The sequence below is a fragment of the Lissotriton helveticus genome, chromosome 3_1 (genome assembly GCF_964261635.1).
Source record: "Lissotriton helveticus chromosome 3_1, aLisHel1.1, whole genome shotgun sequence".
NCBI classification, from domain to species: Eukaryota; Metazoa; Chordata; class Amphibia; order Caudata; family Salamandridae; genus Lissotriton; species Lissotriton helveticus.
In genome coordinates, this window is record NC_136061.1 from 756,396,338 (window position 1) to 756,421,657 (window position 25,320).

At 44.2% G+C, this 25,320-nt stretch overlaps 1 protein-coding gene across 2 annotated transcripts in view; it reads left to right on the forward strand.

The window, feature by feature from the left end:
- Positions 1-25,320, forward strand: part of RNF141 (ring finger protein 141) — a 187,984-nt gene that overhangs the window by 31,057 nt on the left and 131,607 nt on the right. The window contains exons 2-3 of one of the 2 annotated variants that reach the window (XM_078680950.1): positions 16,420-16,477; positions 16,609-16,810. In XM_078680950.1, coding sequence (XP_078537076.1) covers positions 16,668-16,810 — 143 coding nt within the window. In that variant the 5' untranslated portion in view covers positions 16,420-16,477; positions 16,609-16,667. The remainder of the gene's footprint in view (positions 1-16,419; positions 16,478-16,608; positions 16,811-25,320) is intronic. The other variant, XM_078680949.1, reaches the window with a different exon arrangement.

The window sequence follows — 25,320 nt, forward strand, 5'->3', positions numbered from 1 at the left end:
CGCTGCGCGTGAACGCTGCGCGCGAAAGCATCTGTCATATGCGTTGATGGAGGGAGGGGAGGGGCGAGGGAGGGTCAGCTGGGAGGCGTGGCGGGCTGTGGAGGACGGGCTCTGAGGCACCACAACAACAACTAAAATGGCAGCGAAAACGAAACTAGAGGTAGGCTGGGGCACAGAGAATCAACAATGGCTGAGACAATGTGTCTTGCTAGCGCGACAATACTCGAGTCAGAAGCAGGCAATGCACAATAAACAAAGCAGCATGAATAGCGCTACAGCTATGAAAGCGCGAATCCAAGCACCGTGTTCAATTATCCCAAAAGCGCTACAAATGTCTTCAATAATCTACAATGACACTCGCACTATAGCGCTACGCTATGTAGGAGGCAGCAGTAATGCGATCAGCAAATCAACAAGAGCGCAGTCAACGATACCAGGCAGGAGCTGGGGGCGAAGGGAGCGACCGCTTCTGAAAGCGTCAGGACGGTGGGCGGACTATCGAGGGTTGGACCTGGACCCGCCGCCTGAGAGGGCCACCCTTCCGACGATTTGACAGATGGCACATGAGTGGAAAGGAGGGAGTGTTTCTCTAGACTGGGCATGCAACTTTCAGATTTGTCTTTGTAAATAAGTGGCAGCATCGGCACAAACGGAGGGAGGGGTGTTGTTTGTTTAGGAACAAAATGTCTAAGATTGTATTGCTGATATATTGATGTGTGCAGAAGACTCCGGGCTCCGGAGCTATGCATTATATGTGACCTAAGACAAATAAAATCTATTTAAAAAAAAAAAATCTACAGCTAGGCACTTTGCAAAAAAAGGGTCAGTTTTCACTGTGAAAATGTGGTGTGTTCACGTTGCCTTTTGGGCCGTTTCCTGTTGCGGGCACTAGGCCTACCCACGCAAGTGAGGTACCATTTTTCTTGGAAGACTTTGGAGAACGCGGTGTGGGTGGAATTTTGTGGATCCAAGTAGATTCCAGAACTTTCCCCCACAGAAATGTGATGAAAATTTGTTTTTTTGGACACATTTTTAGGTGTGGAAGGGATTCTGGGTAACAGAACCTGGTGAGAGCCAGTCAAGTTACCCCATCCTGGGTGTCTAGTTTGTAAAAACGTACAGGTTTGCTAGGTTTTCCTATGTGCCTGCTGCACTAGGACCCAAAATCCAGAGATAAAGCATATTGCTAAAAACAAATCAGTGCCTAGTCGGCTTTCTGCTGCCCTGGGGGGATATCAGGAGTGGGGTTGCCCAATATGCTCTGAAGGGGGGCAGAAACAAGGGGTGGGGTTGCACACTACTCACACACCAGCGGGATCGCCCCTAAGGACTGTGGTAAGTGTAGTTCGTGTTCCGCGATGCATCTTCTTTCGATTCTCTGCTATCTTCGCTGTCTTCGCCATCCCTGGACACGTGTTTCGGGGTATTTACCCCTCATCAGCAGGGATTAGGCCGTGTTCTGGGGTTGCCGGTGGCTACCAAATATTGCCAGGTTTAGTACCACTCAGGCGCGCAGGTGCGGGGTCCCAGGCTCGTCAGCCAACTGCTCATAGGAGCTTTAACATTACAAATGGGGGTGTGGTCGCACACTACTCACACACCAGCGGGATCGCCCCTAAGGACTGTGGTAAGTGTAGTACGTGTTCCGCGATGCATCTTCTTTCGATTCCTATCCCTGCTGATGAGGGGTGATACCCCGAAACACGTGTCCAGGGATGGCGAAGACAGCGAAGACAGCAGAAGATCAAAAGATGATGCATTGCGGAACACATAACTACATTAACCAGAGTCCTTAGGGGCGACACAGCCGGTGTGTGAGTAGTGTGCGACCCCACCCCCTTTTTGTAACATTAAGCTCCCTTGAGCCGCCGGCTGACGAGCCTGGGACCCCGCACCTACGCGCCTGAGTGGTACTATACCTGGCAGATATTTGGCAGCCATCGGCAACCCCAGAACATGGCCTATCCCTGCTGATGAGGGGTGATACCCAGAAACACGTGTCCAGGGATGGCGAAGACAGCGAAGGCAGCAGAAGATCGAAAGATGATGCATCGCGGAACACATAACTACATTAACCAGAGTCCTTAGGGGCGACACCGCCGGTGTGTGAGTAGTGTGCGACCCCACCCCCTTTTTGTTACTTATTTAGGGTGGGGGCTGCCCAAAACGGGCATGCCAATGCTCCCACCCTAATTAAAATTTGCCCATAATATCCCTGGCGTCCTACTGGGGCAGATTGGGGATACTTCAGAAAGGCTGTAAAAAAAAATTCCGTGGTGGGGGCCTGGACATTCCATTTATGGGCAGCCCCCACCCTAATAAAGTATGCGGCAATACAATAATATCCCTGGGGTCTAGTGGGCTTTTTGCCCCCCGAGGGGGCAGATTGGGGGCTGCTGCCCCCCTCTGCCCCCCCAGGGGGGGGGCAAAAAGACTAAATTACCCTAAAACAATTTGGGGGGAGCTAAACCTTGCCCAAGGAGCCACTCCCCCCCTCCCTGGTATCTAGTGGTGGATCCCTGCTCGGGGAACAGCCTCCTGGGCCTCTAGTGGCCTTTTTGCCCCCCCGGGGGGCAGATTGGGGGCTACTGCCCCATCTTCCCCCCAGGAGGGGCAGGAAGGCTTTTATTTTTGCGGGGGAGTGGGTGGGGACATGGCCATGCCCATTTTGGGACCCCCCACCCATATTTCACATTTACCCCAAATAAATCCCTGGCGTCTAGTGGGCTTTTTGCCCCCCCCCGGTGGGGCAGATTTGGGGCTAATACCCCCATCTGCCCCAAAGGGGGGGCAGAAAGTCCACTAGACGCCAGGGAGTTTTTTGGGCAAATTTTAATTAGGGTGGGGGCTTCCCAAAACAGGCATGCCAATGCCCCCACCCTAATTAAAATTTGCCCTAAAAAATCCCTGGCATCATATGGGCTTCTTGCCCACCGAGGTGGGGGGTAGATTTGGGGCTACTGCCCCCCAGGGGGGGCAGGAAGGCTTTTGTTTTTGGAGGGAGTGGGCGCATGGGCATTCCCGTTTTGGGAGCCCCCAACCTAATTAAAATTTGCCCCCCAAAAAATCCCTGGCGTCGAATGGGCTTTTTGCCCCCCCCCGCGGGGCAGATTGTGGGCTATTGCCTCATCTGGGGGGGGCAGAAAGTCCACTAGACGACAGGGAGTTTTTTGGGCAAATTTTAATTAGCGTGGGGGCTTCCCAAAACAGGCATGCCAATGCCCCCACCCTAATTAAAATTTGCCCTAAAAAATCCCTGCCGTGTACTGGGCTTTTTGCCCACCGGGGGGGGGGGGGCAGGAAGGCTTTATTTTTGCAGGGGGAGGGGGTGGGGCATGGGCATGCCCATTTTGGGAGCCCCCACCCTAATTCAAATTTGCCCCAAATAAATCCCTGGCATCTAGTGGGCTTTTTGCCCCCCCCCCCCGGGCGACGAAGATTAGGGGCTAATACCCCCAAATTTTAATTAGGATGGGGGCTGCCCAAAACGGGCATGCCAATGCCCCCACCCTAATTAAAATTTGCCCCAAAAAATCCCTGGCATCATATGGGCTTCTTGCCCACCGAGGTGGGGGGCAGATTTGGGGCTACTGCCCCCCAGGGGGGGCAGGAAGGCTTTTGTTTTTGGAGGGAGTGGGCACATGGGCATTCCCGTTTTGGGAGCCCCCAACCTAATTAAAATTTGCCCCCCAAAAAATCCCTGGCGTCGAATGGGCTTTTTGCCCCCCCCCCCGCGGGGCAGATTGTGGGCTATTGCCTCATCTGGGGGGGGCAGAAAGTCCACTAGACGACAGGGAGTTTTTTGGGCAAATTTTAATTAGCGTGGGGGCTTCCCAAAACAGGCATGCCAATGCCCCCACCCTAATTAAAATTTGCCCTAAAAAATCCCTGGCGTGTACTGGGCTTTTTGCCCACCGGGGGGGGGGGCAGATTAGGGGCTACTGCCCCATCTGCCCCCGGGGGGGGGGCAGGAAGGCTTTTATTTTTGCAGGGGGAGGGGGTGGGGGCATGGGCATGCCCATTTTGGGAGCCCCCACCCTAATTCAAATTTGCCCCAAATAAATCCCTGGCATCTAGTGGGCTTTTTGCCCCCCCTCCCCCGGGCGACGAAGATTAGGGGCTAATACCTCCAAATTTTAATTAGGATGGGGGCTGCCCAAAACGGGCTTGTCAATGCCCCCACCCTAATTAAAATTTGCCCTAAAAGTCCCTGGCGTCTAGTTGCCTTTTTACCCCCCCGGGGGGGGCTGATTGGGGGCTACTGCCCCCAATGCCATCCAGGGGGGGCAGGAAGGCTGTTATTTTGGCAGGGGTGGGGTGGGGGCACGGGCATGCCCTTTTTGGGAGCCCCCACCCTAAATCAAATTTGCCCCCTAAAAATCCCTGGCGTCTAGTGGGCTTTTTGCCGCCACCAGCGGGGCAAATTGGGGACTAATGGCCCCATCTGCCCCGGGGGGGGGCATAAAGTCCACTAGATGCCAGGGAGTTTTTTGGCTAAATTTTATTTAGTTTAGGGTGGGGGCTGCCCAAAACGGGCATGCCAATGCTCCCACCCTAATTAAAATTTGCCCATAATATCCCTGGCATCTACTGGGGCAGATTTGGGGCTACTTCAGAAAGGCTGTAAATTTTGCGGGGTGGAGACCTGGACATGCCATTTATGGGCTGCCCCCACCCTAATAAAGTATGCGGCTATACAATAATATCCCTGGGGTCTAGTGGGATTTTTGCCCCCTGAGGGGGCAGATTGGGGGCTGCTGCCTAAATTACACTAAACAATTTGGGGGGAGCAAAAGCCCTTGCCCAAGGAGCAGCTCCCCCCTCCCTAGTGTCTAGTGGGTGGATCCCTGCTCGGGGATCGGCCTCCTGGGTCGATCCTCAAGCAGGGATCCACTGGGGAGAGGTATCATTGGAAAGGGGAGATTCTCCTCTTTCCAATTATATATCTCCCGTCTTTCTACGTGCCCAGGGGGGTGAGATAGCCCCCTAAGTTCGTAGAAACTGAAATGAGCTCATTTCAGTTTCGGATTCACTGAAATGACGTCAGCGCGACGTGCGTGCTGATCAGGGAAACCGGGGGGTGGGGGGCCTTGGGAGCTGGGAAGCACTCCCTCAGCTCCCAAGGCTTTGGGGAAGAAAAGGGGAATCCCTCTGGTGCCCGCCTCAGAGGGATTTCGTGGGCTGGGTGTCATGACGAGCTGAGCTCGTCATGAGCACACGAGCACTGTGTGCCATGCACCCAAGGGGTTAACATGATTTCCCAAGAGATAGATATAGCAGAACAACGCCTTTCAACTGGGAGAGGGAATGGGTGCTGTACTACTGATTTCCCTGTAGATGGCTCAATTACACCAACAGTAACAGAGAGCCTAACTAGGGCAACCCACGGCCTTAGTGATGCTGATAACTTGGATGTTCAAATTAATGACAAGGCTACACTATCTCCTTGTAATACAACACCCGACCTCCTCCCTACCCCCAAAAGGAAAAGGAAATGTAAAAAGAACACGAACGGGTGGTGGTCCCAGAGGATCATATACCCCCACGACTGCTATCCCATCTTGTTTAGAGGCAGGGACACAAACACACGGGGATTTACAATGGTCCTCATTATTGGCTGGGGTTAACTCTAGAATGGAAGCCTTGTTAGCACCATTTCAAGAGAAGCTAAGAGTCCCTGATAGCTGAAGTCAAACAGATTAAGACTCATTGCTTCACACCACCTATGGGGCAATTTAAGGAGGTGTCTGACAGGGCATTAGCTGTAGCTTCAGTTACAACTACAATTACTAATTTATCGAGGGTTAGTAGAGTGACATCAAGCACTAACACTGAGAAGTCAAAGGCCGTGGGTGTCCCAACCGAAGCCATTCCCAGGGGCCATGAAGGATCGCTTGCCTCTGTACCCCTAGTACAGCATCGCCCAAGATATCCAATGCAAACAATGCTCATTTAACACTTGCAGGCACATGCATCAACGGAAATTGCATTCGCAAATGGTGCGAATCGCAAAATTAGTCAGTTTGCGAATGCAATTCCCATTTTTGGGATGCATTATCATTTTTGTATTTTCGCAATTTAAGAAATTGCAAAATTGCGATTTCTTAAATTGCGATTGCATTTAAGGAATCTCAAATTGAGATTCCTTAAATGCAATGCATCAAACTTTAAAAATTTGCGAATTCGCAAATAAGGGGTGCAAATTACCATGAAGTTGACCTTCATGGTAATTTGCGAAAACTTTGAAAAATACACTAAAGTGCATTTTCAAAGTTTCATTTTACACACACACATGCCCTTGGGGCATCTGTGTGTGCAAAATGTACTTATGGGCAGATTTCAGGGGTGCAACAGGGTGTCCTTTGGACACCCCGGCACCCTTGAAATTGCATTCTTAATTTGCGAATTTCTAATGGTGAATCGCAAATTAAGAATGTCATAGGAATGAATGGGGTGGTATTCCTTAATTGCGATTCTCAATTAGAAATTGCGATTCTCAATTAAAGAATCGCAATTAAGGAATTTTAGGGAATCGCTATTTATTTTTTTTTTTTTTTATTTTTTTTTATGCATTGCATTTTGCAATTCCTTAATTGCGATTCCTTATTTTTCTCAATTAAGGAATCGCAAAATGCAATATTGATGCATGAGGCTGTTAGAGATAATCCACGAATTTCTAAACTCACAGAGGAAAGTATTGCCAATATAATAGATGCCAGTGCAATAAAAACCCAGGTTACCATGAATTTACCTCCAGAATGCTGCCCCTACGTGGCATTTATAGTTAATGCTCCCCCCTTGCTCCGGGGCCAAATAGAATCCTACAACTCAAAAAAAGAACAGAGTGGTTCAGTGGCTCAATAGGAACTGCTGTTACCCAATTGAGGAAGACCACCAAATTCTGTTTACAAGGAGAGTGTGCTTGATTGGTCCCTTGAGAAAACATTGTATGGGGGATTGCATTAATTCATTTCAGGGAACCAAGGTGGCGAATGGAGTTCTATTGGGGGAGGTACGTTATGTTAATCCAGAACAGATTGTCTCTACAGCCCTTGGGTTTTTTCCTTAGGCACTTCCAGCCTTCTGTGCCTCAGATGAGTATATATGGATCAATAGCCAACTACTCTGCCTCAGTATCCCCCTCATGTCAACCAGTCACTAACAGATATTAGATACTGAGTGACCTCCAGGATATTGACTTCCATGAGATCGGGCAACCCATGGGGAATGAGCCTCCATTTTATAAAGGGAGGAAAGAGGATATAAATATTTCTATCACGGGCAATTATGATAATGCTGTCACTTTATATGTCGCTCCACTGTCGCTTTCTGATGACCCAGCGGTCCATGTACTTTTAGCAGCCGCTCCATCGTCAATTTTTGACGATATAGCGGATCACACACTCCCAGCAGCCACTCTAGCTATCCTGATATCTTCAAGTAGCAGTGGCCTACGGATGGACAGCGGTTATAAAATTGCGACCTGGAATGTAGGGGGACTAGCAAAAAAACAGGGTACACCAGAGTGGATGGAGATAATACGTGATCTGGATATATTATGTATCCAAGAAAATTGGTGCACTGAGCCTGTTTATTTTGAGGGTTTTTCAACACACTGGCTGGAGGCTGAGCCTTCGACAGCAGGGAGGGCAAAAGTGGGGCTTATGGTCCTTATATCGAACAGGCTCCTGGTAAGATAAAAAGAGGAAAATAACAATAGGCCCACACTCTTTAATCTGATGGATAACTTTTAGGGGAGGCTGGGATGCAGTTTTGGTTAACTTTTATAACAATGTATTTAACAACACCCGGGGTAAGGTTGTTTTAGCCCTTGAAGGGGGATTGGAGTCTTTACTATAGTTGATTACCAATAACTTTATAAGAATATGGGCCAGAGATTTCAATACCAGTCTATGCAGATTCTCTACAACACAAGATTGTGGGGTCAGTGATGAGGCTTGGAATGGTTACTCACATTTCCCCCACAATGACTATGGCGACCAATTGAATTAGTTAATTACCAAGTTTGACTTACATTAATTACAATGTGAACCCAATAGTAATGGGGTCCCTATTCCAACCTTTATAGGGAGGAATTCCGCATTGGTAATTGATCATATCCTAATATCTGCTAATGCATGTAAGTGGTGTATCATACCAAGGATTGCCTGTCTGGGCCTGAGCAACCATAACTGTATTATATTGACAGTTTTTTTCTGGGGCAATGTTGGTGGCACAACTCCCAGTTGCGCTACCAACATTGCCCCAATAAGACCTAATGAAGTCCACATTAAATAGGATGGAGTGGACCTGACTGAAGTTTTACACAATAGTTGTTCTAAGGGTTTTAATGATAATATTTGCTTCTTAGATGATATGGTTATCCCTAAGCAGTTACTTTATAGTTTTATTGGTATCACCAAGACAATAAATTACCTACTGACTCACCCATTTATGACAGGCCCCACCAAACATAGAGGTTGGTTCGACCATTCATGTACTACTGCCTCTAGGGATCTGAAATTGGTCCTATGCGAACGACCTAGAGATAATTTGCTGTTTAAATCACTTAGATTTAAATACAAAGAGGGGCTCGCAGCTAGGAAAAAGGAACTACAAGATATGGCATGGTCTAAATTGTCATGTGCTGCTGACATAGGAGATAGTAAATTATTCTGGGATACTGTTAGTTCCTTTTTTTAAAGGATGACTCCTTCCTCAAATTGTTGTCACATGTGATGCTTGGGTTTCTCACTATTTTAGAATTTTTAACTCTCCAACGGCTGAAATGGTGACCACTTCGAACAAGGAACAGTCTACTTGGCCCCCCTTACCTCTGGACATATGCGCCAAGAAGTGTCATTGGCCCTTAAGGGAAGTAAAGGGTGCAAAACTGCAGGCCCAGATGGGGTCCCAGTCGATGTTCGCCACTGACTTATGGGCCCCAATCCTTACTAGAGTTTTTGACATGGCTGCGACAACAACGATCCCGCCTTCATGGGGTACATCTATTATAGTCCTCAACTTTAAGAAGGGTAATAAATCATACTCTAAAAAATATTGGCCAATCACATTGTTAGATTAAACAGCAAAAGTGATGAGCAAACTCCTGCTCAAGAGACTAGAAGAATGGGCCCAGGATTGCTCAATACTTTCACCGGCACAGTTTGGCTTCAGGAAACGTGTGGTGACCCTTGAGCAATGTTTGATCTGGATTTTCTTATAGGGAAGTAAACACATGCCAAAGGCAGAAGATTATATCTCTGCTTTGCTGACCTGAGCAGTGCTTTTGACCTAGTAGACCATACAATCATCTGGACCACTTTGCTCTCTATGGGGGCGCCTTTACAAATCATCTGCTTTCTGGCAAGACTATGAGAATCTGGCGAGTAGAGTACATTATGGCCCACGGGATGAATGTACCACCAACCTCACAATCAAACGTGGAATTCGGCGAGGATTTGTACTTGCCCCCTTGTTATATTCTTTATTTATAAATGGAGTGGACCAGACTTTACAATCTGTGCATGCTGATGCCCCACACCAGGGCTCTTGTATGCAGATGATGTGGTCTTGCTGGCCAGGACTCCAGTGGAGTTGCAACATTTATTGGATACCTGTTAGTCCTGGCATTTCTTGGCGTGATTACCCCTGACTTTTTGACTCTACCTCCTCTATTTTTGATGCTGTGATGGATTGCCTTTGACTGGCTTAGATGCTTTGGGCACTTTGCCACTGCTGATCAGTGTCAAAGTGCAAGTGCTCCCTGTGTAAAGTGTTATGGTAATTGGTTATCCATGATTGGTATGTTTGCCTTACTAGTAAAGTCCCTAGTAAAGTGCTCTATGTGTGCCAGGGCTGGTAATGCAAATGCTCTTAGTGGGCCTGCAGCACTAATTGTGCCACCCACACAAGTAGCCCTACAGAGAGAACTCAGGCCTGCCACTGCAATGCCTGCGTGCAGTTTGCTAAACTGCCTTGTTGTCCTGACAAGTGCACCCACTTGACAGGCCTTACCCATCCCTTTTTATGCACATCAGACACCCCTATGGTAGGCCCACGGTACCCCCCTGGGCAGGGTGCAGTGTATGTAAAAGGTTGGACATGTACTAAGGTGTGTACCATGTCCTGACAGTGAAAAACTGCCAATTTCGTTTTTCACTGTTGCAAGGCCCTCTTGCCTATAGGACAGAATGGGGAAGGCTGTGTAATATGTTTCCAGCCTATCTTCCGAGAGGCTTAAGATGGAGAGGTGAAGTTTAGTGTGCCTGCACTCACAATTTAATAATGCATCTTTTTATGAAGGTGATTTTTAGGTCTCGCCTAGACGAAAGCAAAAGCGAAAGCTTTTGCTGTCTAGGGAGACAACTTATGTTGCCGCTTTCTGGGGAATGAAGGGGAATGTGGACAGCAGACTGTTTCGAATTTCTTCTGCTGGAGATTAGACCTCGTGAACGCGCCTTGACTGTATCTAATGCGTGTGGTTTTTTTTTTTGGAACGTGGGCCGGGCGCTTGCTTCAGTCAGTTTCACTTTCAAGTGCAGGCGTCAATGCGTCTGGTAGTTCTTTATGTGGAGTGCCTTTTGACCTCGTGAGCGCGCTTTGCCTGCATCTAATGTGCACACACACGTACACATACAGAGACATTCCCCCCGCCCTGCCGCATACACAGAAGCGTCCCCGGCCGCCGCATACATACAGAGACATCTCCCCCCCCTCCCCCGCCACCGCCGCAGCTCTCCCCCCCCCTCCCCCGCCCCCGCCGCAGCTCTCCCCCCCCTCCCCCGCCCCCACCGCAGCTCTCCCCCCCCCCTCCCCCGCCCCCACCGCAGCTCTCCCCCCCCTCCCCCGCCCCCGCCGCAGCTCTCCCCCCCACCTGACAACACTTACCGGCTCCGGGCTCTGCTGGCGGGGGCTACACGAGAGCTCCCGCTCCTCGGGGCTCTTTCCGCAGCACTTCTCTTTGCTCCCGGTGTGACTCCTCGGCTCTGCAGCTCTTCTCCGGGGCCGCGGGACAAAAGCTACTCCTCTGCGCAGGCGGCTCCGGGGCACTCCGCAGCTCACGAGAGCCCCGGGCCGCGGGAAGACTTTTCCTCTCCTTTCTCGGGTGCTCGAGGAGGCGGGACTTCCGGCCGGGCCGCGATGCAATTGGCTGTCCGGCCGGGCGTTTTTTTCATTTGTCTCTTCCTTTTTAATTTGCTTCTCTTCCCGTGTTAAACGCATTGTTTTGCTTGTTTTCTCCGCCTTATTTAATTCTTTTTCCCTCCTTTCCTTCTCGAGTTCCCTGTACCTTTTCTTTGTTCTTTCCTTGTCTTCTCTTTCTCTCTCTTCCCAGCAATGATTCCTTCTAGGAGCTGGATCCGCACCAAACCGTTCTTCCTTCCTGTAGAGTTCTGCCAAGCCTGCACTGCGGCCCTGCACATGCTGAGTCCGCAGCGCCTTCTGCAGTCACGCTGGCCCTACCGGCGGTGTAGGGTTTCTCGTGTTATTCCTGGAGCAGGATATGAAATGCCGGTCTATTTCAGTGCAATTTAAGGAGTCAGAAGCCAATGTGAAAACAGTATGGCCTTCTGAACGTCTGTCGTTACCTCTGGCAGTGTTTTTACGTGGCCTGGCGAGGGATCGGCCTCAGCGTCTGGAGCCTTTGTGTAAATTGGACTGCTTGTTTGGTTCGTTTTCCCCTGCTGGTCTGCCCTGCATCTGATCCCAGGGGGCTCCTATTTGTATTAGTCCCGGGCAGTCCCGCCTGACTTCCTGTGTCTCGCCCGTGCAGAGGGACCGGAAACACTCAATCCAAGAAAGGTACGTTGCTTGCAGTGGTGTACAGTAACAGTAAACACAGGGTTTACTCAAGAATATGTGAAGAACAAACACCTGGTTCCATGGTGGGAAGGGGTTGTGGGCTACATTAAGTAAGAATTCGCGTGCACGCAGTGCATTGTGGGGCCTAGTTGTTGAATGGTGTTGCTTTCCCTGGTGGCCGTGGTGATGTCGGGCTTTGCTAGTCTGCCCTAGGTTTTATAATTTATTTGTGTATCAACAGCATCTCTTTCCACCCTACCCAGTGCTACAGCGATTTACTGTGGAAAGTGAACAAATAATCTACATTTGAAGGAGGCCTCATTTTAAAGATGTTGATATGAAAAAGCACGTATCGCGGACAGCGCTGCCCTGCCAGCCTCGACTGACCTGACCCATGTTATCCATGCAAGGTGCCCTCCATTCCATTGTAGAGCGATTCACGTCACGCGCATTAGCTGATTGGCTGTAAAATGACGAACGCATTTTGAAGTTGGAAATTATTTTACTAGGAACGCATACTTGCTTCACTATTAAAAGGTGGAGCAGCCTGATACACTGAGGTATACGTGCTTCCAACTTGCTTCCGGGTAAATGTATGAACAGTGCGGACACGCACCATTTTTTTCCAAACAGATTTTATTGGGGTTTTTGCATATATGACGCATCACAGTGGTCTATTAAGTACAGTCAGTCAAGATATTGTTCCCCATAGGACTTTTACTCATCTGGACCATGATAAATGTGATAAGCACAAAATATTAGTATGGGTAGTTTTACAGCTGAGGAAATTCAGAGGTGTACTAAAAGCACGTTTAAGAATACACACTGTTGAACATGTTAGTAACTGCTCAAACCTGGGAAAGAGGCTACATTTGTGCAAATGGAAGTTATGTAATTTCGAACATCTGCAAAAGACCTTTAAAAGCCTCCATTCCTGGTCAATACCTCAGCGTGACGTCTGAAAAATATGTTAAGAGGTATCGTAGGTAAAGTTCTGTGTAACATGGATAACCCATCCTTTCGTATTGTAATAGTGGGTAACATTCACCAGGCACCAGCTCTTCACTGCGCCGTACGTGGAATACCAATGATGTGTTGTGGGTCAGCAAATCGGTATTTTAGGAATCAAAAACTGTAGTCGACATTGAACCTTAGTGACACATTCTTTGCGTCACACTATGTTCCTGGGAAATATTTTTTGATTCATATTAAGATCATGTGCAGTAGCAAAGAGAAGACATGGTCAGGAGCGTTGAAGGTGGCAGGGAATAGACTTTATATAACCAGCAATGCTGCCATTCTTACCCAGTCTTGGTTCAGCAAATTCGCTGCCAGGGATCTCACACCCCCTCACCCTCACACCCCCTCACCCACCTCACCCTCACACCCCCTCATCCTCACCCTCACACCCCCTTATCTTCACCCTCACAACCCCTCACTCTCTCACCCCCTCACCCTCACACCCCCTCACCCTTACCCTCACACCCCCTCACACCCCCTCACCCACCCTCTCACCCTCTCACCCTCTCACCCTCTCTCACCCTCACACACCCCTCTCACACCCTCACCCTCACACCCCCTCACCCTCACCCTCACCCTCACACACCTTCTCACCCTCACACACCTTCTCACCCTCACACCCCCTCACCCTCACCCCCCCCTCACACCCCCTCACCCACCCCCTCTCACCCTCACACCCCCTCACCCCGGTCACCCTCACCCTCATCACCCTCAACCTCCCTCACCCTCATCCACCCCCACACCCTCATTCCTAACCCCCAATCTTCACCCTCACCCCCCTCACCCTCACAACCCCACACCCTCCCCCTCACACACCCTCATCCTCACCCTCACACACACCCTCACACTCCCTCACACTCCCTCACCCTCACACCCCCTCACCTTCACACCCCCTCACCTTCACACCCCCTCACACCCCCTCACCCTCACACACCCTCGTACACCCTCACTCACCCTCGCACACCCTCAGTCACCCTCACACACCCTCACTCACCCTTACACTCCCTCACCCTCACACCCCCTCACACCCCCTCACCCACCCTCACACCCCCTCACTCACCCTCACACCCTCTCCCTCACACCCTCTCTCTCACACCCCCTCACCCTCACACCCCCTCACCCTCACAGCCCCTCACCCTCACACCCCCTTACCCACACCCCCTCACCATCACACCCCCTCACCCTCACCCTCACACACCCTCACCCACCCTCACCCTCACACCCCCTCACTCACACGTGCACACCCTCACCAGCATAGCATAACAAAACATAGCATAGCATAGCATAACAAAACATAGCATAGCATAACAAAACACAGCATAGCATAACATAACAAAAAAAGCATAGGATAGCAAAACATAGCATAGCAAAACATAGCATAGCATAACAAAACATAGCATAGCATACAAAAACACAGCATAGCATAACAACACAAAGCATAGGATAGCAAAACAAAACATAGCATAACAAAAAAACAGCATAGCAACACACAACAAAGCATAGCATAGCATATAAAAACACAACAAAACATAGCATAGGATAACAAAACATAGCATAACAAAACAAAGCATAGCATAACATAACAAAGCATAGCATAGTATAACAAAACATAGCAGAGCATAACAAAACACAGCATAGCATAGCATAACAAAAAAGCATAGGATAGCAAAACATAGCATAGCATAACAAAACATAGCATAGCATAACAAAACACAGCATAGCATAACAAAAAAAGCATAGGATAGCAAAACATAGCATAGCATAACAAATCATAGCATAGCAAAACATAGCATAACAAAACACAACACAACATAGCCTAGCATAACAAAACATAGCATAGCATAACAAAACAAAGCATAGCATAACAAAGCATAGCATAACAAAACATAGCATAACAAAACAAAACATAGCATAGCATAACAAAAGAAAGCATAGGATAGCAAAACTAAACATAGCATAACATAACAAAACAGCATAACGTAACAAAACATAGCATAACAAAACACAACCCATAGCATAACAAAACATAGCAAAACACAACAAAACATAGCATAGCTTGACAGAACACAACAAAACATAGCATAGCAAAACAAAACATATAATAGCATAGCAAAACATAGCATACCATACACAACAAAACATAGCATAGCATAACAAAACATAGCATAGCAAAACAAAGCATAGCACAATAAAATAGAACAAAACATAACATAGCATAACAAAACATAGCATAGCAAAACATAGCATAGCATAACAAAACATAGCATACCAAAACACAGCATAGCATAACAATTCAAAGCATAGGATAGCAAAACATAGCATAACAAAACAAAACATAGGATAGCAAAACAAAACATAGCATAGCATACAGCATCACTCTGCACCACCACAGCATCACTCAGGGGCACCACAACATCATATGCACTACCACAGCATCACTGAACGCCACAGCATCACTCGTTCGCCATCACAACATCACTCAGCGCCACCACAGCATCAATCTGTGCAACCATTCAACAACACCTGGTTCAAATATGTTCTCTCAATGTTTCAAGCTTTATTACAAATGTAACAAAAAGATGTTAATATTTCACTTCTGTTCTTGGATTTTCGTCACAATAAAATACACTGAACATAATCTTCACAAAAGTTATTTACAAAACTTTAAGCTATTGCCATTATAAATTACAATAGCTTTTATTTAAGTATTAATTATTGAAAAAAAATTAAAAGCCATTTTTATTTGTAATATCAATACATGTAAGTCACGTAAATACAACACATATTGCATTACAAATGCTATAGGTGTCACATTTACGAAAGTTATAACTATTGGCATTGTAAATGACTAAGCTATTAATTTCACTATTTTCAAAAACAAAACATAAATAAAAAATGTGTCATTTACAATACCAATAGCTCAAACATTCCTAATGCGAGACCTATTGCATTGCAAATGCTTGTTGAATTGTGTTTTTAAAAACCATGCTTTTAGAGGTGGCTGGTTTCTTTGTTCTAACAATTCTGTGTGTCTCTGCCTGGTTGTGGATTGACTGTCTGGATTTGAATGTGATAGGATATATAAATATGTTCCATAACTGAATAACCACGTTCATTATGTTGATTTGTGTCTCACGTCAAGGATGCCTGTGTGCACTAAGGTGAAAAGACTAAATTAATCCCATTTATCGGTATGAAAAACAAATGCATTTCTACTGGAATGCAAATTTTTATTACGCCTACGCATTAACTAATTCTTCTGAAATAGAAGTAATTAAAATTTAATTAATAATACTTTACCTATAGCCGTTTGCATTGTCGTCCAAAATACTAGTAAATCATGGGCACACCGCGCTTTGAAGTGGCGATAAATTGATGCGAATAGCACGATGTCAAACACATAAAATACAGAAGTAAATACTCCTAATCTTTTGATATGGGAAAAAGAAAATTTTGTTTCATTGCAAGCTGTTTCAGAGCCCTTAAAGGAGGTGAAATTGGCGAACTAGCCATACCATAACCCTGTACAAGACAAATAACCATTGTCATTCCATAGGTGGCATGGTTTATTCAGACATTTTTGTGATTACTTTCTAGTGCAGCTGCTTCAAAGTATGTATTTATGCAGTAACCGAAGTGGAAACAAATGCTGTGGGTAAGTCATTGGAACGTTTTTGTTTGCTAACACTGTAACAGAAAGGACATGCACATGAAAATAATTAATCGTAGTTGAGCAGTTTTAATTTTGCTGTAGACAACCAATACCAAAAGTGTTTGTTTTAACAGATACTGCATAAATGACAGAAACCTGATCACACCAGAGAGCTGGCTGCGGTGTTTTAACCATGGGACAACAGTTTTCAAACCAGACACAGACTGCTATGAACAAGCTGCCGGAAAAAGTATCAAAGCATCTCTGGCTGGTTCGTGAAAGTGGCTATTTAACCTACGAGGAGTTTCTTGGCAGAGTAGCTGAACTTAACGATGTGTAAGTTTTACAAATATTTTTCCTGTGTTAACGTTTTATTTTGACATCAACAGATACACTGCACCCACTCATGTCATTTATGTCTCAAATTTAATGAAAAGCAAGTGATCCTAAAACTCATAATGTTTGTAAAAACAGTGAAATGGGAAGTGTCCTTAGATACAGTGCAACATTTGAAGACTTGTGTCTTTAAATGTACATTTAACTAAAGCATTAAAATAATACACAGATAAACAACTTTGATCGTTAAATTAATGTGCCTTTGCCTGGCATCATCCCAATTTGAGGCCTGTAGCAGTGAATCCAAAACTGGTGCACAATCTAGGACAGAATCGAATAACTTCATTTTGTTAGTCAGTTGATGTATCAAGCTGTCAATTGCGTTTTAGCAGATCTAAAGAGCTTATGATTATTCCTTGAACTAGATGAGACCAGTGTGCAATGATAGAGGTGTATCCCTATGCGGATTCACTATTCTGGCTACATACTTCAGGTTATTATTTTTTGTTTTAATTAGCCAGTTTGGATCAGACTTGAATATTGTTTGGCTATTTGAAATCATCATTGATTGACACCATCAAACAATTTACCCCCTGCTTTGCTTCTGCTTCAGTCTTGTCTACACCACTGATGACCACTGAGAGAGAGAGAGAGATATCGTTATCAACGCAAATCTTCCAGTCCTCCATATCTATTTTGTCTATTCACAAAGAAATGCATTTATTAGTAACATAAAAACAGAAAACATTAACAAGGAGGACAATTAAAAAACTTAAAAAACAATAAGTAGGGAGTTTAAAAAAAATACTTATTTCTATATTGTGAGTATAGGTGATTTGTTCTCCATGAATCTTCTGAAAATCGGGTCTTTTTGTAGTATGTGTTATATGTTTGTTGCAACAAGAAATCATGTGACTTGTAGTTCTTGCATTAAATGTTTGGAAAGTAACTGCGCTCATTGTGTGAGCAAAGCAGAGATGCCAAAACAAGAATACTGGTGGGAAGTCATCCTGGCGCTAGTGACAAGTACAGAGAGGACTCTAGCGCAGGCGTGGGAGGCGTGCATACTGTACCCTAGACCCAAGACACACACAGTCACCTCTAGATTTATTGACCTGGGTCTATTTGTAGATAAGAGGCCAATCACTAAGCGTTGGAAATGTGTTGACCCGCCCGCAGTGGCCGGGTGGTGAAGCTCTACTTTAGTATGGGCCCAAGCAGAAAGCGCAGCTCTGTGCAGGGAGGCGGTAGCGGGGCTCCGCAAGTACCCCATAGCTCAGCACTGGGGTGCCATTTTGTCAAGTCCAACGGGTGCGGGGGGAGACGGAGGGTGCGGCTCCTCATAGGAGGCTGGACGACCTGTGGGGAAGATCGGGAGACGGTGGCTGCACCTGAGTGATTACCTGAGCACACGCAGCCCAGACACAAATACTGGCCCTCTCGACGATCATTCTAGTGGGAGGCTCCGCTGGCTTGGGGTGGTTGCAAAGCAGAAGCAATATCTCTTCACACTCTGGTCGCGGCGTGGCAATGTGATGATGATTTTTTTCCCTTTTTTTTTCTTTTTGTGTGTTTCGTTCTGTTTCATGGTTAAAGTTATGATAATTACAAATCCTATCTGACTTTGCTGTAATTTAGTGCTTGTTTGCAAGCCGTATGTGGTCAAGGGCATGTGTGACTGAGACGGGGTGTACCACTTCATATACTCTGTGTAGGCACTGATACGTGCTCACTTGGACATCCGGTGGTCTGCACGCGACCTCTGTGGTATGACCCCGGCCACAGGAACACTAGACGTGATGGATGTACCGGACAATGCAATTGACACATCCTAATGTCGGCACTACGCGCCTTTCACATGTATCACAAGTGCACATGTAGCAACTCATTTCCTACCCCTCTCCCACTCCCTTTTATTTTGCCCTAATGTCGTTTGTAAACTGTCTATTTTACAAAAGCAAATAAAGATATTTAAAGAAAAAAAGTGCATATAATTTGATGATTCACATGGCAATGAAGGGGTATTCATCCGAACACACAATCCTATATTCGGGTGCGAATAAGGAAACACATAAACCCACTGGGAATGTAATTCTATATTCAAGTATCCATCTTGCAAAGTGCCTCGTGCATTAAAAGCATCTGATATAAAATTATTTTGCACATAAAAGTTCTGTAACGTGCATAGTATGACTCAAGTATACAAAGTAAAGTGCACAGCGCATGACTGTAAACAAAACGTATAATTCCATATCTTCCAAAATATTATGTGGTGCAAAGCAATTCATGAGAATATAGAATTCTGTTGTGTATAAGGTGCTAACCATCCATAAAGTGCATAGCACATCATTGCACAATCTGATTGCATATAAGGTGCATATTGTTTACAAAGTGCACCATGCTTGGTTGTAAATCTTTTATAAGACCTGATTACAAAAGATGTCTGTAATATTTTAAGCTATTCTTAAAAGATTACTCCTCTGTCAACTCAATGTGTCCATTCAATATGGGGATGCTAGAGAAAGCTATGCAAAAGGCATTACCCCTCAATCATCTTAGTTCACCATAGTACCTCTCAAAATAGAACTAATGCAATGTCCATTAAATACAAGCATAGAAAAAGGCAAAGGTAAGGAAGGAATGCCCAGAAGGAAGATAAGGTGCATGAGAGAATATCCATATGTGCACCTCTCAAATTAATTTCATATATCATTATACTAATTCACCCCTAATCCTTTATGGGTTCCGAAGTAGCGTGTTACTTACCAAAAAAGCGCTTCAACACCACATCAGGGGTAGCAAGCGCTATATAAATGCAAACCTTTTCCCTCTTCGATCCATCCACTAGCCTTCTCTATCCAAATAACTGACTAACATATCCACCACTCAAATTACTTTCATATTTCACTAGACTAACTCACTTCTAATCCTTTATGGGTTCTGAAGTAGTGTGCTAATCACCGAAAAAGTGCTACAACACCCCATCAGGGGTAGCAAGTGCTATATAAATGCACACCTTATCTCTTCTATCCTTCTCAATCCAAATAACTGACTAACAAATCCACTACTCAAATTACTTTCACATTTCATTATACTAATTTAGCTCTAATCCTTTATGGGTTCTGGAGTAGCGTGCTACTCTTCGAAAAAGTGTTTTGACGGCTCGTCAGTGGTAGTAAGTGCTATATGAATGCTAATACTATACAAAATAAAAAGATTCCTTTTGTATGTAGAAATTTCTTATTATGAGCTAAAAATCAAACATTCCACTCAGTATCTAGTCGCAAATGGACGTACAATTAGCATCAGTGTTGTGACCCCAATTTATCTCTGTTTCGAATGATAAAAGTAATCGTGATTCTTGCTTTCTCAGTTCTGTTTCTCGATCACCCCCTTGGGTGGACCCGATCTATGCTTGATTCCACAATAGCTGAATGTTGCCAACAACTTTTGTGACATTATTCGAAGTGGGCAGGCCATTGGATAATTCTTATCACCATTCTTTATTGCTCTTATATGTTGTAAAATCCTCAATTTTAACTTGTTGCTAGTGCTGCCCATGTACAGTTTATCACATCAACACCTAAGGACACAAACAACATACCCCTCATTGCAAGTAATTCTATCATTGATTGTCACCACATGGCATTCAAATGTTAGATAACTCTTGCAGTTTGATCCATGTTTGTATGCCTTACAAGAGCTGCGTTTTATGAAACCTCCTGTGTTTATAGAGAGCTAATTCTTTTCTTCTTTCTTTGAGTCATAGTGACTAGATGTTAAAATATCTCCAAAAGTTCTTGCTTTCTTTGAGGTTATCTGTGGACCCATCTGCACAACATCATTAAGATGCTCGTCCTTCTTCATAATGTGCCAATTCTTTTGCAAGATTTACTTAATACTTGGCAGTGCCATATGGAATTCTAAAAACAACTTTTTCACTTTAGGATCTTTTTCGTTTTGGTTATTGTTTTGTGAATATAATAATGGCTCCCTTGTATTTGGACTGGCTCTTTTTTTGGGCATCTTCCAACACATTTCTAAGGTATCTCCTTTTAAGAAAATATTTGACCATACCCCATACTTATTTATTGCACAGTTCTTTGTGGAGCATATTCTCTACTCCCTTAACATTTGGCTGTACAGAACGCTCCATTTTAGAGCGTCTGGATGGCCACTATTCGACTATAATAGAGAATTGGTGGCCGTTGGCTTTCTGTTCCTCCTCGTTGTTAATGAATCGCCAGCTTCTTCCAAATCCACATCCAAAAAGTCAATGTGAACAGCTCTATGTGTTTGTGAACTGCAATTTAAGATCATCGAGATTGAGTTTTGCTAAAAAAGTGTTACATTCAGCTTCATTATCTTCCCACAAGATGAATATATCGTCTATGAACCGGACCCACAGTCCAGTCGTCCAGGCGACCTCCTTCTCTCACCACTCCACAAATAAATTCACGTAGGTGGGAGCAAAGGAGGTGCCCATTGCCGTACCTTCTGTTGTAGGTAATATTTTCCTTTGAAAAACTGAAAATGTTGTAGGTAAAGCAGTATCCCAACATTTCCAATAGCATTTGTGTGTGATGAAACCATTCTACTGGACGACCTCTTAAAAAATATTTGCATGCCTGAATTCCTTTAGTATGATCAATGGATTTATAGAGTGAAACTATGTCTAGCGTTGCCATTATGTATTCCTGCTTCCATGGGATATGATTCAGTTTTTTTAGGAAGTCCGTACTGTCTTTAAATTATGACAGAAGGTTTACTACCTACTCCTGCAGAAACAAGTCCAAGTATCTTGAGGTATTTTTCAATAGCGATCTAACTGAGCTTACCATGGGTCTCCCTGGTGGATTCTATATACTCTTTGTATTTTTGGGAGAAGATAGATAGATGGTGGCAATCTTCGCATTCTCCACTCCGAGATATTGATATTCCTCCCATTGCAAGAGATTTGACTCATGCCATGATTTCATTTTCAAATGATACTCATTCTCTAATTCACAGGGGTGTGGAATTTTATAAACTATCTACTTCTCAGTGGTACAGGTTGCTTCATAAATCTACTTGTCCTGTAACAAAATCTACTTGTCTCTTTGGTGCCATGTAGTGCAGCGGAAAATTATGTTGGCAATATCCTTATGTACAAGCTCTGATAATAGCCTCTCTTACTATGCGAGAGCTCAGTGCATAGTAGGGTTTGAATACTTGCAGTTCGCTTAATTTGCTACCTTTCCACAGATCTACATACTGGGCCTGCAGGTAGCAGTAAGCAGTTTTCCCCATGGTTGGGATGCCCTTTTGAGTCTGTGCAAACCTATTAGCATGTTTAATGGGTTTTCATTAGCTCGTCTCAAATATTTCACCATACAAAGAAAGGCTGGAAGTTTACTCCTCTCAAAGGCAGAAGCAAACCTTCCTCGTGCTAAAATGCAGTTCACAAATATTTTCTAGAAGTAATATTTCCTGACCTACTCCTATATATTCTTGTGAATTCATGAAACCCGTAAATCTTCACTAATGCAGGGACATAATCCAAGGCTTCACTGTTATGACTTTCTTTAAGAATTGGGCCCCTATTTAGCTCTGGAGTTAACCAAGACCTGTTGTTTTTTTTCAAATTCATTCTCTCCTCTCTTGACTGTGAGTGACTAGATTCTGCATTTTCACAAGGAGCATATCGGCAAACAAAGTAGTTTTGTTCAGTGCCAGGTACTACTGTGGCAATGGTGGTTTTTGAGACTCAAAAATATTTTTGCTATTACCTATGTTTGTTATAATGATGAGGGCCCAGCAGCTCCCACAGCAAAAAAGTTGTACAAATTCCATGTCAAGACACATATTGACAAAACCAAAAGGCTGACGGTCAATGTCCTACCTATTGGCTTTGCCAATGCTTGTCTATTGTTTCTTATAATTTTGTTGAAACTGGCTACACTGATTTTCCATTGTAAATATTTTGGGAGAAATACTTGCATGCATCAACACGTTTTACTAAATGATGCTTCAAAGAAATGGTACCTAAAAGTTCACAGTAGTTTAGCAAAACGTTTTGTTTCTAGTTGCACTTTATTATGAACATTTTATTTTGAAAGCAAAGAATCATCAATCTTGATTTCAAGCTTTTCCATATATTTGCATCTAATCAGAGAGCATTCTGAAAGCTCATATTGTTAATCTTTGCAAACGTGCCTACACATTTTTATATTGGAACTACTGTCAGTAGGGCAGTCTGAACTTACGTTTCGTTAGAGTGCTCATCCTATTGATAAAGGCTTTATATTAATGAACCATAAATACAAGTCTGAACATATAGACACATATATTCTCTTAACTGCAGGCAATGCCCTTCCCTGGTCCATAATATGATCCTATAATTTGGCCGCCGAAGAGTGTGTGCTGAAGGGGATTGGGCCTACTTTTTCCAAGGACAAAATAAACATGAAAACATGGTGTCCTTGACTCCAAACAATATGTTCTGAGCATCGGGCTCTAAGAATTCCACACCTCTGGATAGATTAGAAACCTAACTAATTGAAAGTATTAAACAGTCTAGGGATGGAGCAGATATCAATCTATCATTAAAAAAATCATATTTTCCACCTCATGCTAACTGAATTCTAGCATGGCTCTTTGTTATCTGAGGAGTCAGTGTAGTTTTTTGTTTAATTTTAAAGCAGTCATTATTGTTCCTTGTTCGATCACAGAATTGAATTCAAGAATTTTCAATTATGGCTTTTTGCTGCTAAAACTGCTGTGATAGCCAATAAGTCCACTGGTATTTTCCTGCCACATGAGCCGTGGCCTTTGTACAGTCTTTGATTAATGTCTTTCCTGCTCATTTTGTTAATCATATTTTATTCAGATTTTTAAGTTGAAGTATTAAATGATTAATCACCTAGAAAATTGGCAGGATTTAAGTAATCTTCATTATTAATACAAGTTTCCATTCAGACATTTGAACTTGCTGTAGTCTGTCCTTTTTTTGCTACTGTAGGAAGAGAGTTGAAAGCTTGAAGCACTTTTCTCTTTTGGCAAGACCCAACTTAATTACACAACAGGACACAACACAAAGCTCATTGTCCCCTCGATATTGGATGATCTCAGGAGTTTTATAGATGGCGTTGGTGTCAGAGCCCTGATACCTTTTTTGGTCATTGAGCAACATTCTACGCTATCAACCACCCCCATTCTGCTTAAACGATTGCCTGGAATCGGCATTACCAGAATCCCCAAACAATGGCTAAAGTCTTGCTTGAAAAAATTGAAAATATCAAGGACCCCCTGTGAATTGATTCAATTCCTGGGACAGGGTAAGACATACAGTGAAAAACAACACTCGCAGGCAATATATAACATGTGAAGTGCAGAAAATGAGTAAAAAAAAAAAGGAAGAATTAAAAAACAGTCAATTTTAATTATGTCAACAAATACATTTATACTTTAAAAACATCAACCAATGACTTTCATTGATACATATCATAAAATTATTAAGAAAATAGACAATTTAATATTGGTAGAGATGGTTTCTTTGACGCGCGTTTCGGCACTGGAAGTGCCTTCCTCAGGAAATTACCACCAAACAATCTAAAAATAATTAAAACAGTATTTAGAACTCATTCTAATGTGCATTGCTATATTCTTGCAACATTTTTTAACTGCTCTTGAAATATTTAGCTAATCTTGTAAATGTAAAATTACACAAAATATTTAACAAAACATTCATAAATGAACACATGGCCTAACAGTCTCAGTTTGAACAAAATTTTACAATTGCATAGAGAGGCAAATACTGTTATATAAGTAGAAAAGATAAACATCCCAGATGATAGAGGTTGACATCACATTCGCAAAAAAAGAGAGGTATTTTGGATTTTATCGCTCAACACGTTCAAACAGGGTCTAAATATGACTTTCCGTGCGAAAATGCAATTATCTAACTCACTTTATGTAGCTAATCTGTTGCTGTCAATAATCTTGCTGTAGGACTGATTGTCATTTTACATCTTGATAATTGATTTATTGTCGTCAATATTTATTTATTTATTTTATTTTTGAGTTTATACCGCGCTAGAATCAAACTCCCGAAGGAGTATCTCAGCGCCATATGCCTTGGGGAGTGGTTTACAGACAAGAGGACAGTTTATTTTATTTTGGGACTGCTAACACTGGAATAAAAAGGTTTTCAGCTTTTTCCTAAATGCTAAATGATCACTGCACTGCCTGAGCACCAAGGGGAGTTTGTTCCAGAGTGCTGGACCAACAGAGGACAAGGCTTTTCCGCCTTTTCTGGACTTCTTTACAATGGGTGCCTGAAGTAGGAGCTGGTTGGAGGATCTAAGATTACGGGAGGGGTTATAGGTAATGAATTTTTCGGCCAAGTAGGAAGGTCCTAGATCGTGCAGTCCTTTATGGACAGTACAACAGATCTTAAATTTAACCCTTTGGCGGATGAAAAGCCAGTGTAATCTTGCTAATAAGGGTTTTGAAGGAGATCTCGGGGGTGC